The sequence below is a fragment of the Myotis brandtii genome, unplaced genomic scaffold (genome assembly GCF_000412655.1).
Source record: "Myotis brandtii unplaced genomic scaffold, ASM41265v1 scaffold196, whole genome shotgun sequence".
Lineage (NCBI taxonomy): Eukaryota > Metazoa > Chordata > Mammalia > Chiroptera > Vespertilionidae > Myotis > Myotis brandtii.
Genome location: NW_005357311.1, coordinates 6,229,206 through 6,245,160, shown reverse-complemented (window position 1 = coordinate 6,245,160; position 15,955 = coordinate 6,229,206). Strand labels below are relative to the sequence as shown.

At 34.8% G+C, this 15,955-nt stretch overlaps 1 protein-coding gene across 2 annotated transcripts in view; it reads left to right on the top strand.

Moving 5' to 3' along the window:
- Positions 1–15,955, top strand: part of JMJD1C (jumonji domain containing 1C) — a 218,988-nt gene that overhangs the window by 7,525 nt on the left and 195,508 nt on the right. The window contains exons 1-2 of one of the 2 annotated variants that reach the window (XM_014538748.1): positions 960–999; positions 1,888–1,966. The exons of the other annotated variant lie outside the window; for it this stretch is intronic. Coding sequence (XP_014394234.1) covers positions 1,910–1,966 — 57 coding nt within the window. The 5' untranslated portion in view covers positions 960–999; positions 1,888–1,909. Of the gene's footprint in view, positions 1–959; positions 1,000–1,887; positions 1,967–15,955 lie in introns of those variants that run through there. 2 annotated transcript variants of the gene reach the window in all.

The window sequence follows — 15,955 nt, the reverse complement described above, 5'->3', positions numbered from 1 at the left end:
TTTTTGAGGAAACTCCATACTGTCTTCCATAGTGGCTGCACCAGTCTGCATTCCCACCAGCAGTGCACGAGGGTTCCTTTTTCTCCACATCCTCGCCAGCACTTGTTTGTTGGTTTGTTGATGATAGCCATTCTGACAGGTTTGAGATGGTACTGCATTGTCGTTTTGATTTGCATCTCTCAGATGATTAGTGACTTTGAGCATGTTTTCATGTGTCTCTTGGCCTTCCTTATGTCCTCTTTCGAAAAGTATCTATTTAGGTCCATTCCATTTTTTGATTGGGTTGTGTATCTTTTGTTACTTTGTATGAGTTCCCTGTAAATGTTGGAGATTAAACCCTCATCGTTGATAACATTGGCAAATATGTTCTCCCATGCAGTGGGCTTTCTTGTTTTGTTGATGGTTTCTTTTCCTCTGTGGAAGCTTTTTATTTTGATGCAATCCCATTTGTTTATTTTCTCTTTAGTTTCCATTGCCCTAGGAGCTGTATTGGTGAAGATATTGCTTCGGCATATGTCTGAGACTTTGCTGCCTTTCCATTGTGTAGATGTACCACAGTTTGAAAAAGTCCCAGCTTTTCCACTAATATTTTTATGGTTTCCCGTCTTACATGTATGTCCTTTATCCATTTTGAGTTTATTTTTGTGTATGGTGTAAGTTGGTGGTCTAGTTTCATTATTTTTGCATGTATCTGTCCAATTTTCCCAACACCATTTATTGAAGAGACTGTCTTGACTCCATTGTATGTTCTTGCCTCCTTTGTTAAATATTAATTGAGCATAGTGGTTTAGGTTGATTTCTGGATTCTCTATTCTATGCCATTGGTCTATATGTCTGTTCTTGTGCCAGTACCAGGCAGTTTTGAGAACAGTGGCTTTGTAATACAGCCTGATATCTGGTATTGAGATCCCTTCTACTTTGTTCTTCTTTCTCAGGATTGCTGCAGCTATTTGGAGTCTTTTTTTTATTCCAGATGAATATTTGGAGAGTTCGTTTTAGGTCTGTGAAATATGCTGTTGGTATTTTGATGGGGAGTGCATTGAATCTATAGATTACTTTGGGTAGTATGGACATTTTAATGATGTTAATTCTACCAATCCATGAACACGGTATGTTCTTTCATCTGTTTATGTCTTCCTCTACCTGTCTTTTCAAGTGTTTAAACATCCTCAGTCTTGTTCCTAGCCTTTAAAATTTTTAAAATTCACTAACTGGTTAAACTTGTTGTTGTGTTTAGCAAATCTTTTTATTTTTAAATATGTTTTTATTCATTTCAGAGAGGAAGGGAGAGGGAGAGAGAGATAGAAACATCAATGATGAGCGAGAATCATTGACTGTTTCCTGCATATGCCCCTTACTGGGGATCTAACCTGTACCCTAGACGTGTGCCCTGACTGGGAATTGAACCAGGACTTCCTGAGCCACAATGGCTGGGCTGTTTAGTAAATCTTTTGTTGGAATTTTTAAAATATTACAACCTACTGTTTATGAAATTATAAAATGCATTTGCTGATAAAGACTAACCCTTTGAATGGGTTAAATTACCTTCAAAAACCTGTCGTGAAGGTATCATCTGATCATCTCCTTAGTTGGGACTATTTACATTGGTATCATGGCTGGTGTTTAAATTTTAAGTTGAATTTAGCTTCTTCATTATTTCAGGTGCCTTCTAATATTTGCTATATTGGTATGAGGATTATGTGTTGTAAATGTAGAAGATTTCCTGTCACATGCCAGAAAATGTAGAAACCAAACATACAGTAGAAACTAACAGCATTTATAGAAGAGATTTAAAAATTTTTTAAAACTAGAAGTCGGATTAATTTATGTCTTGTGAAAGATTGTCACTTAGGAGCTGGAGCATCTGATCCATTGTTTAAATTATGGGTTTCAGTAAGATTCAGAAAACATGTTTAGGCTCAGAGGAATATCAAAGAAGGAGTCATATGTTAATATATGGATAAAGGTATGTATTGTCATTTAATGTAAAATGGCTATTTGTATGTATATGTATATACACACACATACATACATTTAATATGATACTTTTCTCCCTAAATTATTTCTTAGATTGAATGTTAGCATCAAGGCAATACAGTACTGGGTAAGGTATTTAAACTATGAAACAATTTAAAATTAGTAAACTCTTCCAGTGTACTGAATAGCATCATACTATTATTTTGGTCTGTCTTTTTCTTCAAAACCACATTTATTAAATATATAGATCATATTTTAGAGTGTTACCCCTACTCCCTAAAATGTTTTATTTATTGCTTTAACTTTCAAAATATTTTATATTTTAATATGAAAGTGAATCATTTTAAGGACACCATTTTACATTGTGAGGAAAATGAGAATTGTGATGAATTAAAATGCTCTTGATTTTCATAGTGATTTTCCTTACTGGCTTTTGGATTGCTTTTTTAGTTTGTTGGAAAAGTGAATGACCAGAGGTTATAGGAGAAAAGGAAGAAACCTGAGGGTACTGAATTCTGATCTTCAACCCCTTCAATTAGAACAGCTTTGATTTTATCAGTTTCATTTTATAATCATTTCTCAGGTAAAAAATAGGTTATGTAGTTCTATTTTTAGGGAAAAGGATATGCCATTGTTAAAGAGAAGCTTTTACTGACAGAAAATTATGGAACTAATAGCAGATACAGGGCGAATAAAGTAACATACAACTGTTGTTAAAGACAATGACTATTATTATAGCAAATGAATAACTCTTGCTCAGTAATTAAGGATCAAAATTGTAATTATAAAGTGACACTTAAGGAGGATATTCCTGGAAGAAATTAAACTATTGTTGTCCAGGTATGCAATTTTTAGTGATCAGTGGTTCGAACCTACAAGAAGATTCTAATATATATGACTAAAGTCAGTGATTCTGAACTTTTTTTTATCTTGTATTCATTGCAGTCTTTCAGTGGCTAAGCTTTAGTGTGCGTGAAAATCTTGTAGAGAGCTCCATACTTAAAGTGCTATTTTCTATTCCTCGTGTCTAGATATTTTGATCTTGAGTATAAAGGTAGAGGACCAAAAATCTCCATTTTACTAAGAATTATTTTTTAGGTACCAAAATAACAAAATTATATTTCCAGAATAATTTTACTTCCACCACCACCCTCATCAGCCCACTTTGCTACTCTTTAACCATTTTTATTAATTCAAATGTCTTCTAGAGGTTCTTTACAAATATATAAGCAAAGTGTATATAGTCTCATTTGTCCCATTCATATGTGATCAATCTGAGCATCACTAAAAGGAAAACAACCATACATTATGAGTCACCTGATAAGATATAGTAGGAAGTACACAGTCAACCAGTGAAGTTTTTTACTGAAAATTATTGAACTTGGCATGTATCATAAAGCTTCTATATTCAACCACTGGTTTGCAGAACATATGAGGGTAGAGGAGTATGTTAAACTACACCTTGAGGATTCAGTCAGCCACATCCACAGTGGGCAATTGTAAAGCTGTGCAATCTGATATTGTGGCCACTTATCTCATGTGGCAATTTAAATTAATTAAAATTTAATAAAACTAAAAATCAATTCCTCATTTGCTCTTGCCACATTGCTAGTTCTCAGTTGCCACATATAGCTGGTGGCTTTGATTGTAGGCAGCACAGAAATTTCATCATTGCAAAAAGGTCTGTTAGAGTAACCATTAAAAGAATATACAAATTAATATACAAACTAGTAGAGGGGGAAAAAACTGGAATAATAAAAATTTTAAAAAAGAAGGCAAGAAAAAAGAGACAAAGAAACATAACAAAGGTGAGACAAACAGAAAGCACAAAATGATATAGATATAATTTTAACCTAAAAAAAAACAGGAATTACTTAAACAGATTAAGTGCTTCTGTTAAATGGCAGGTTATCAAACCTGAAGGAGAAAACCCACACAATACACATATATGCTTTCATAACAAATCCATCAGAAACATCAGAATACTTAAAGGTGGATGTAAAGAAAGGGAAAAATTCCATGAAAATACTAATTAAAGATTGTTACTGTGGCTATTTTAAACTCAGTGTTTAAGGCAAGAAGTACTATTTGGGATAAAGGCTTTATCATGTTAAAATAATTCACTCAGCAAGAAGATATAATAATTTTATAATTTTATGTGAAATGGCTTAAAACACAAAATTGAAATTGAGAAATTAGAGAAAATAGATAAGTTTACAATTACAGTGGGAGGTTACTGTAAATAACCGATAGAACTAGCAATAAAAGAAATATCAGTAATGAATAAAAAATTTACAATATTTTAGAATGATAAGACTCTCACAGATGGTTGTGTGAATGATATAGTATAGTCAATAAATACACTATCTTTCAGTAAATATTGAAGTGCTTTTATTCAATAAATATTTGAGCACCTACTTACTCTATATCAGGTACTGTTTGAAACTTGTATATTGTAGGGTATACAACCTTAATCCAATGAAAATAAGACTTAATCTCTTCAGATCATGTATAGTCTAATCGTTAATTTTAAATGCTTAGTGTATGATAAATAGTGATAGTGGTGCAGCTTCACAGAAGTGAGCGATACAGATTTGAAGGATGCATTTATGGAGGAAATAGGACATTTTGAATCCTGAAGAGTAACTGGCAATTAGAATATGAGAAAAGGGGTGAAATGGTTTTGGTAGGGAAAATAGAATGAGAAAAGGCAAACCAGTCAGCTTCAGAATAGAGTTTATATTGGAGAAACAATAAGAATAACTTAAAAATCAGGGCTTAATTGTAATATCAGACTGAGAAATTTGTGGTATGTCTAGGGAGTGGTTGGGTGTAATGAATAACATAGTAATTGTGCCATTTCCCAGCTTTATGAATATTTCTGAAGGTACACGGAAAGGCCTTGGTGCATGCACATAATTAATTTTAATAGCTGAAATAACAGACTCATTTCCATAGAAATTTTACCTGTTTACACTTCTAGTTGCAGTTTATGAGTACACCACTTTTCCCACACTTAACAGTGTTGGATGTTAGACATAATCTGTGCCTGACGGGCCAAAAAAATTGTACTTTGCTTTAATTTGCACTTACTATTTTGAGTTTCATGTATTTATTAGCCTTATTTTATATTTTGGTCCATTTTGTGATTTCTTTTCCTTACTGATCTATAGGTGCTCTTTTTATATTTTATATCTATTCCTTTTTTTTAAACATGTGAGCCCTAGCCAGTTTGGTTCAATGGATAGAGCATTGGCCTGTGGACTGAAGGGTCTCTGGTTCAATTCTGGTAAAGGGCACATGCGCGGGTTGCGGGCTCGATCCCCAGTAGGGGGCATGCAGAAGGCAGCCGATCAATGATTTTCTCTCATCATTGATGTTTCTCGCCTTCTCCGTTCTTCCCTGAAATCAATAAAAAGTAAATAAAAAAAAATAAGTAGCAAAGACATTTGATAGACATTAAAAAAATACATCTTAGAATCCTTTAAATTAAACTATTTCCTAAGGTGTCAATTTTTTTAAACTGCATTTTCAAAATGCTGTATTTATGGCATAAAATAAAGGGATGGCACATAGGGTTTTCTTTCACCTCTTTTGTAGTAGAGTCCATTCTCAAGGGATTTCTCACCTGTGTTATGTTTTAGAGAACTGTTATGTTTTTATTTCTCAAGAACTCTACTTTAGTGAAGTTTAAAACTTGGAGAGTAGGGACTGGCCTAATGTACATTATAACTTCTTTATGTGTTTTCTTCAGGTTTTAATATTTTGAACCTTGGTAGAGTTTAGGAAATAGTAGATTAAAACATACCATTTTAAACAACAAATGGTTATTCTTTCTGGATCTTGACTAAATAATTACTTTTGAAATTTTAAAATGTATGAGGAAAATGTTTAATTTTGCTACATTCCAAAAACACAAAAAGGATGAAGGTATCATAGGTGCATTAGATACTAGTTTATTGTATAGTCTTTCTTTATAAATCATCATTATTTTTTATATAGGACAGAAAAGAAATAATCTAGGTTTTGACAAAACTTTTATTTAGGAATATTGTTTTATTTTTTTAAGCAGTTTGACTTTGACAAAATTAATAATCAATGGATACATTTAAAAATTCTTAACTTTTAATATCTTCCATGTGATCTTTTTTCATTTTAATAAAACAATATAAGTTTTTTCCCTTCCTCTTTCCCCTCATACTTAACATATCCGAATTTTAGATAGACAGTGCACTTATACTGCTGATTCTTTTTATTTGCAATATTAATGCCACAAAGTTATGGAAAATAAGACTTAATCTCTTCAGATTATAAGCTAGTACTTTTATTATTTCTGTCCTTTTAAATAATATGGAATATTACTAGTATGATTTACGTTAGAGTACCCTGAAGATTCAGAGGAAAATGTCCAGACTCAGTGAAATTTGACTACTCGCTTAGTGGTGCAGAAGGAAATGAAAGAGGCCAGAAATGTGTTGAATTTGATTACAAGAAAAATGAGGATATCTAAATGCACTACCATTTTGTACCCTTTAAAATTAGACGATTTTTCTTCCTCTGTTTCAAAGTCTTCTTTTGAAGACTTTGCTGCTTTTTACTTTGGTGAAAAAGGTTTTTGAGAAGCTTTGTAGAAATAATGTGGGAATGTGGGGAAGAACTGAGATGAGGTCAGGGAAGCTATAAACCTTTGAGTGCTTTTGTGATGTGCTAAGCTCTATGGGAGGCCCTGTATAAGGTCAAGCTTGAGAAATTTGCTTGTTAAGAATGAAACCATTTACACTTAGAGTGCCCTGTTTTTATTTTCGTCTCTTGGGCAGATTGAGTTTTATTTAAAAGTTGATTTATCTTGCGTTTCTCTGTTTATAAAATGCTTATATTTTGTTCCCAGAGTTATACCAATCCCTTATAAATAACCTGAAACATAAATATAATAACAAAAACTGTGTTGCAAAGGAAGAAATTTCCTGGTGATTGGAAGGAATCCTTGCATTGTAAAGAAAGTGGTGTCTGTTGTATCTTTGGCCCCTTGACATAGAAGATGTTTGATGTTATCAAAACTGTCCCTCAGTTTCTTGACTCGTGTTATTTTTTTAATTCACTCTAGCAGTCTTTTGCCCCATTACTCCAGGGAAACTGCTCTGATCAAGGCCACAAATGATCTGTTTCTTTTAAAATCGAATGTCATTTCTTAGTTTTGTCTTAATTGACCTATCGGCAGCATTTAATATGGCTAATCATCCTCTCTTCCTTCAAATATTTTGTTCATTTTGCTTCTAGGACATTGTGCTCACCTGATTTTTCTTCCTACCTCTCACCTCTCCCTTGAAGTCTTTATTGTGTGGGTGTTTTTTTTTTTTTCCATATTTACAACCTATTAGAGGGCTCAGAGACCTCTTTTATATCTACACTCTTGTCTTGATCATCAAATCAGTTCCTCTAACCGTAAGTACCATCTGTATGCTGGTGATTCTCACATTTATATCCTAGTTTGGACCTTTCTTCTGAACTCCAGACCCATAATGAAAACAGCCCAATCATTGTCTCCATTCTATGTCTAATGGACATCTCAAAATTTACATGTCCATAATTGACCTCCTGATACTATTCTCCTAAACCTGCACTGCTCTGAGTTTTCATCATCCAGTAAATGGCACGTCCATCTTCTCAGTTCAGTTCCCTTGAAGTTCTCTTTGGCTACTTTCTTTCATGCCTCATATCCAAACTGTCAGCAAAGTCTTTTTGGTTCTATATTGAAAATACATCCAGAATCCCTCTCTCATTGCTACAACTCTAGTCCAAGACATCATCATCTTTTGCCTAGATTTTCCAGTAGCTTATAATTAGTTGCAGTAGCCTCCTAACTAGTTATTATTAATAACTAGGTACCTAATTAGCCTAACTACAGTTCTCCTTAACCCATAAAGTCCCTCCAGCAAGTATTCAGATCATGTCACTCCCAAGGATCAAATGCTTCTAAAGACATCCAAACTGATTCAGAGTAAGACATGAAAGATTTAAAATGGCTGGAGAGGCTCTACATCAGTGGTTCTCAACCTTCCTAATGCCGCGACCCTTTAATACAGTTCCTCATGTAAAATTATTTTCATTGCTACTTCATAACTGTAATTTTGCTATTGTTATGAATCATAATGTAAATATCTGATATGCAGGATGTATTTTCATTGTTACAAATTGAACATAATTAAAGCATAGTGATTAATCACAAAAACAATATGTAATTATATATGTGTTTTCCGATGGTCTTAGGCGACCCCTGTGAAAGGGTCATTCGACCCCCTAAAGGGGTCGCAACCCACATGTTGAGAACCACTGCTCTAGATTATATGCTACTCCCCATTAGCCCACTTTAACCTCATCATCTCTTATTCCCTGATTTATGTGTTCTTTTCTAGCCCTATTGGTATCCTTGCCATTTCTTAAATATTCCAGTTATTGTCCTCCCCTGTGGTTTTTGTACTTGTTTCTCTACCTAGAATGCTCTTCCCCAAGATACAACATGACTCATTCCCTCACGTAAATGTGTTCAAATGTTAATATGCTTGCTCAGTGGTTGAGTGTTGACCCATGAACCAAGAGGTCACTGGTTCGATTCCTGGTCAGGGCACATGCCCGGGTTGTGGGCTTAATCCTAGTGGGGGGCATGCAGGAGGCAGCCAATTGATGTTTTTCTCTCTGTCTCTCTCTCTCAAAATAATAAAAAAATAAAATTAACCCCCTTCCCTCCTTCCTCAACATTTTGAATCTCCTATCCCATTCTCCTTGACCTGTCTCTGATTTCTATCAGACTAAACATTTTTTCTACACTAGAATTAAGTGTGATGAAATAGGTTTTTGCCTATTTTGATAATTGCTGTATTTTCAGCACCTAGAACATTGCTTACTATCTAGTAGCTATTTGTTTAATTAATTGAAATGCAATGCAATATCCTAGCATTTTCAGAAATTTAACACTAATTCTTTGAGATACAATACTTTTATAGTAAAAAAAGACTTAAAAAGGAAAAAGAACTTTATAATATACATATATATGAAATCAGAAAACTTTCCAATTGTTATACATTGGGTCTCAATAAATGTTTGTTGAATGAATAAATAACAGGCATCTATTACATGGTCAGCATTATAGGCTAATACAAAATTTAAAAAATAAACCCATTCTAAAGGAATTTATGCTTCTAGTGGAGGAAGCTTTGTTGAGGTATAACTGACATACAATAAAAACTGCAAATAGTATTTAAATGATATATGCAGTCGACCCTTGATTAACATGATTTTTTTTTTCAGTAAGTACCTGTGCTGTTTTTAGTTTGAGGTTCGGAGTCCTTGGATGGGGAGGGATGACTACTCCATTTTATATATGGGCCTTGAGTATCCACAAACCTTTGTATCTGCAGGGAGTACTGGACCTAATCCCCCCATAAATACTGAGGGACAGCTTAAGTTTGGGGGGAGGTCAGTGGTTAGTTATACATGGAATTGTAAATATGCAGGGGGGGGGGGATGATGACACCTTAACCCCTGCGTTGTTCAAGGATCAACTGTATAAACATATGCAAAACAAGCATAATCAAGAAATTAAACACATCTCTTAATCCCAAAAGTTTCTTTGGAAACTCTTCCTAACTTCCACTTCCTACCCTCCCCTACCCACCCCAAATCTCAGGCAACCATTGATCTGCTTTTTGTCACTGTAGATTACATTTATACAGAATTCCAGAAAATGCAAGTTAATCATACACTAAGTGTTTTTTTTTCCTGGCTTCTTTTATTCAGCATAATTATTAGGAATAGTATTCCATCATAGATATGCCAAAATTTGTTTATCAATTTATCTGTTAGTGAACAACAGGGTTGTTTCTAGTTTGGGGCTATTACAAATAAATGTGCTATGAAAATATACTTCCATTTTTGGAAAAATACCTAGCAGTAGAATATCTGGATCATATGCCAATTATGTTTAACTTTTTAAGAAAGTGTCATACTCTTCAAGGCACCAGCACCATTGGTGTCAGTTGTGCATGAGAGTTCCAATTGTTCCACATCCTCACCAACATTTGGCATATACTTTAAATCTTGGAGCCCTGGCTGGGTGGGCGGGGCCTACCTCTTTGAGGGGATCGATCACGGGGCTCCTGGACTGTGAGAGGGTGTAGGCCAGGCTGAGGCCCCTCCGCCCCCAGTGCACAAATTTTGTGCATCGGGCCTATGGTTAAAGAATAACTCCTCATTCTCCCTTCCTTTTATCCCCTGATAAATCACTATTCTATTTCTGTGATTTTAATTACTCAGAATACCTCATATAAGTAAAATCATACAATGTATTTTTGTGATCGGCTTATTTCATTTAGCATAATCTCAAGGTTCATTCCTGTTGTAGCATATTGCAGAATTTTCTTTTTCCAATTACAGTTGACTTACATTATTATATTAGTTTCAGGCATACCCTGTACACCCAGTGATTAGACATTACATAACAATTTAATTCCTCCCATGTGTCTCCTGTGCCTTTCAAGATGCTGCCCTAGCACTGGGGCTCCAGCAGCCCTCCATCTCCCTCAGCCTCAATCCCCACTGGTTTTAACAGCCAGAAGTTTTGAGGACTTCTCTTCTTTGCATGGAACCCGCTCTCCCCTTCTGGGACTCCCACAACTCCCTTAGTTTCTGTTCACTTCAATCTGTTTTTGTTGTTGTTCCTTAGATTTACTAATTTATATTATTCTTTCTAAAAGTTCACTGATCTTTCTTCTATCTACTTATTTCTACCTTGGAATCCCTCTAGTTTATTTTTCACTTCAGTCTTGCATTTTTCAATTTCAGAATTTCTTAGTTTTGTTTTAGGTTTTCTCTCCATCAGTACTTCCTATTTGTTTTTATTTTGTTTGTTGTGTGTTTTTTGTTGTTGTTTTTTTACTTTGAGCATTTTAAGAGGGTTGTCTTTAAAGTCTTTCTCTAGATCAGTGGTTCTCAACCTTCCTTATACAGTTCCTCATGTTGTGGTGACCCCCAACCATAAAATTATTTTCGTTGCTACTTCATAACTGTAATTTTGCTACTGTTATGAATCGTAATGTAAATATCTGATATGCAGGATGTATTTTCATTGTTACGTATTGAACATAATTAAAGCATAGTGATTAATCACAAAAACAATATGTAATTATATATGTGTTTTCCGATGGTCTTAGGTGACCCCTGTGAAAGGGTCGTTCGACCCCCAAAGGGGTTGTGACCCACAGGTTGAGAACCGCTGCTCTAGATTATCAGGGAGATCACTTTGTAAGTTATATAAATGTCTAACCACTATACTGTTACCTGAAACTAATATAATATTGAATGTCAACTGTAATTTAAAAAAACATAGTCTTTATCTTGTATATCTGTCATCAAGTATTTTTTAGGTACAGTTTCTGTGTGTGTGTGTGTGTGTGTGTGTGTGTGTGTGTTTAATGGGCCATACTTTCCTGTTTCTTTGTATGTTTGTATATTTTTCTTGGATACTGGCATTAGAATCAACACTTCCCAGATGTGCTCTTTTCACCAGCATTTGCTTTTTATGTTGTTATTTGTTTTTGTGTATGGGGGGGCGGGCAGAGGTTGGTGTTTTTTTGTTTGTTTTGTTTTGTCCAGGATCGGCTAAAGTGCCTTTCCCTGTGCTTGAGCAGTCACTTCTAATTTTCTTTTATATGTAGGTGTTCTTAAGTATATTAGTTAATATAGTCTGGCTTCCCCCAAAAGAAAAGGAGAAACATGAAGGGGTGGTTGGAAGTGTTATGGCCCTTCAAATACCCAGGTAGTTACTTCAACCAGAGGAGTAGGGTCTTGCCACAGTGGACCAAATGGCTGTCTGCCTCTCAGTCTGCACCTCTGTGATCAGAAGCATCAATCAATGATCAGAGCACAATTTCGATATTTGTAGGTCAGGGTCCTTTTTGCCTGTCCTAGCTTCTGCAAGCTGTGTGCAGGCTACTTCAGGAACATATGCACAGATGCTTGCCACCTGGTTGGGGACCTGGGAATGGTTATCTGCTACTGTGGTAAGAGCTGCAATTGATTAAAATTAACCCAGTTTACAACCCAAGTCTTCCCATGTAAGTTGTAAGCCTACAATAGACTTTGCAAGTTCAAAATAGATTCAGTATGAAACAATTCAGATCAATTGTTTTAGTATGGAGACTGATTATTGATGCTTTCTATTCTGCCACCTTCCCAGAATCCTCTCATTGAAATTTTAATTTGTCCTTCTCGAGTTGATTAATGATATTGGGCATCTTTTTATATACATACTAGAGTCCCGGTTCACAAATTTTGTGCACTCCGGGGGCGGGGCGCGGGGGGTGGTCCCTCAGCCCAGCTTGCGCCCTCTCGCAGTCTGGGAGCCCTTGGGGGATGTCCAACTGATGGCTTAGGGAGCGGTCCTAAGCCGTCAGTTGTACATCCTTAGCACTGCCATGGAGGTGGGAGAGGCTCCTGCCACCGCCACTGCGCTCGCCAGCCATGAGCCCGGCTTCTGGCTGAGTGGCACTCCCCCTGTGGGAGCACACTGACCACCAGGGAGCAGCGCCTGCATGAGCGTCTGCCCCCCTGGTGGTCAGTGCGCATCATAGCGACCAGTTGTTCCTCCATTTGGTCAATTTGCATATTAGCCTTTTATTATATAGGATTTGCCATTTATATGTATTCTTTAGTTAAGTATCTGTTCATATTTTACCCATTTTTAATTCATTTTCTTATTATTGAGTTTTGAGACTATATATAGTCTATGATCAAGAAATGTTTTACAAGTACTTTCTCCCAGTCAGTGGTTTATCTTTTCATGTTATTTGAAGAGCAGAAGTTACTATTCCTGATGAAATCTAATGTATTTTAAAAAATGTATTCTGCTTTCTTTAATAAATATAATTTTATTTGTGCTGTTTCTTTTTTTAAAATATATTTTATTGATTTTTTACAGAGCGGAAGGGAGAGGGAGAGAGAGTTAGAAACATCGATCAGCTGCCTCCTGCACACCCCCTACTGGGGATGTGCCCACAGCCAGGGAACCTGCCCTGGACTGGAATCGAACCTGGGACCGTTCAGTCTGCAGGCCGACGCTCTATCCACTGAGCCAAACTGGTTAGGGCTGTGCTGTTTCTTTTTAGTGGGCTTACGTTGTCTGTTTCTTTCAAGGATTTTTATCCCTTTCATTCAATTTGTTGAATTTATTGGCATAGAATTGTTGATAATATTTCATGCTTTCCCTTGATAGCTATAGAATCTGTAGTGATACACATTCCTGGAATTCTTAATTTATGTGTTCTTTCATATTTTTTCTGATTAATCTAACTATAGATTTATGATATTTATTGATTTTTCTCTACTAGTTCTGGTTTCATTGATACTTCTCTATTTTTCTATTTTCTATTAAATTTTCTTCTGTAATTTTTAAAGGTAGAAGCAGAAGTCATTGATTCGTGGTGTTTTCTTTTTTTGAAATATATTCGTTTAGTGGTATAAATTTTCATTCTAATTACTGTTATAGTTTCTTATCACAGATATTGATGAGTTGTGTTTTCATTTTCATTCAGTTCAAAATACTTATTTGATGATGGAATATTATTCAGTGTCATCAGGAAATGTATTATCAAGACATGATAAGACATGGAGGAACTTGGAGAAGCGAGGGCAGGCAAAAAGGACCCTGTCCTCCAAATACAGAAATCTGTGCTGTGATCATGCATATTCATAAGTGAAAGAAGCCAATCTGAAAAGGGTACATACATATTGTATCATTACAACTGTATGAACTATTGGAAAAAGCAAAGCTGTGAAAATGGAAAGGTTAGTGGTCTCTGGGGTTGGATGAATTGATGGAACACAGGATTTTTAGGGCAATGAAAGCACTCTGTATGATACCATAATAATGAATACATGTCATTCATTATACATTGGTCCAAACCCGTAGATTATATAACATCAAGAGTGAACTGTAAGGCAAATTATTACTTTGGGTGATTGTGATGTTTTATTGTAGGTTTATCAATTATAAAAAAATGGTGGGGATGTTGATAATGGGCTTGGGGCATAGAGTATATGGGAAATCTCTATATCCCTCTCAGTTTTGCTTACAATACTTTTTAAATTTGCCTTTTGATTTCTTGTTTTACTCATGGCTTAAAAACTGTGTTGTTTGGGGGTATGTGAGGTATTTTTGGTTTCAAATTTTGATCAGAACTATATTTTGTAAGATTTGAATTTTAATAATTTATATAGATGTTTATTTTGTTGCCTGGAGTATGATTTATTTTGATAATTACTTGAAGTCTAAAAAAAGAATGCATATTTCGCTTTGCTGGGTATTCTGTAAGAGTCAGTGAGTTCAGGTTCTTGGTAGTATTGATTTTAATTCTGGTAAGATACATATAACATAAAACATGCCATTTTAACCGTTTTTAAATGTTCAGTTTAATGGCATTAATTACATTCAGGACTATGCAGTCATTAGTCAACTTAACTAATGAATGCAATAGTTAAGTTGCAGTCATTATCCCTCTGTGTTTCTAAATTTGTTTCATTACCTAAAACAGGAACCCTGTGCCTATTAAATAATAATAACTTTCCATTTCTCTCTGCTATATCTCCCCCCCTTTAATATGTGTCAAAGACTTTGCCTATTATACTTTAAGTGGAAGCATACAATATTTGTCATTTTCTTTTTGGCTTATTTCACTTAGCATGATGTTTTTAATGTTCATTCATGTGGTAGCAGGTATCACCACATGGCTAAATAGTACTCCACTACATGCATAGACCAATTTTGCTTATCCATTCATTTGTTGATAAATATCTGAGTGTATTTCATTTCTTGCTATTGTGAATAATGTTGCAATGGATATTGCTTTATAAGTATTAAAAATCTACCACCTTGCTAGTTTTTCATTTTATCCTGTATTCTTTATTCTCTTTTTCTGCCTTCTTCTGGATTAAATATTTGTCATGATTACATTTGTTTTGTTTATAAGGTATGATTCCTTGGTTGTATTGTTTGGTTGCTTTATGGTTATACTCTATGTTGTTAACATATCACAGTGTACCAAGTGAAATTGTATTGCTTCATGTATAATTTGAGAATCTTAAAACCTCATACATCTAATTCCCCTTCTCCTAAATTTCTATTGTCATATCTTTTTATTTTTATGAACAGAATGAACTCCACAATAAATTATTATTCCTTCAAACTTGTCATTATCTTGTAGAGATAGTTAAGTTGCATGAAAAGTTGTTTAATATTTACCCATAAAATTGCCATTTCCAAGCTCTTTATTCCTTTATATAAATACAGATTTTTATCAGGTATCATTTTCTTCAACCTTAAGGACTTCCTTTAATATTTTTTGTAGAACCAAGTCTGTTGGTGATGAATTATTTCAGCTTCTGCACATCTGTAAAAGTATTTTTTCACCTTTTATTTATTTTTTAAATTGTTTTATTGCTTAAAGTATTACAAAGGGTATTACATATGTCTCCTTTTTTCAAATAAGTATATTTTTACTGGGTATAGAATTCTAGGCTGACAGTTATTTTTTTCTAAAGTACTTTAAAGATGTTGCTGTATTGTCCTCTGACTTTCAGTGTTTTAGAAAACAAAATACATTTGTTTGTACATAGCATGTCTTCTTTTTCTCTTTACCAGGGACTTTAACCAGTTTGGTTTTATGATTGACTTTTGTGTCATTTTCTTCATGTTTCTTGAGATTGAGTTTAATTGAGATTCTTTTTATCTGCAGGTTTAGTTTGTATCAAATTAGTAAAATATTTATTTGGTTCTTAGTTTTAAAAATTGGTTTTTTCTCCCCTTGCTTTCTCCTTCAGGAAATTCAATTATACATATACTAGAGGCCCGGTGCACAAAAATTTGTGCACTCGGGGGGCGGGGGAGGGGGGGGTCCCCCAGCCCGGCCTGTGCCCTCTCGCAGTCTGG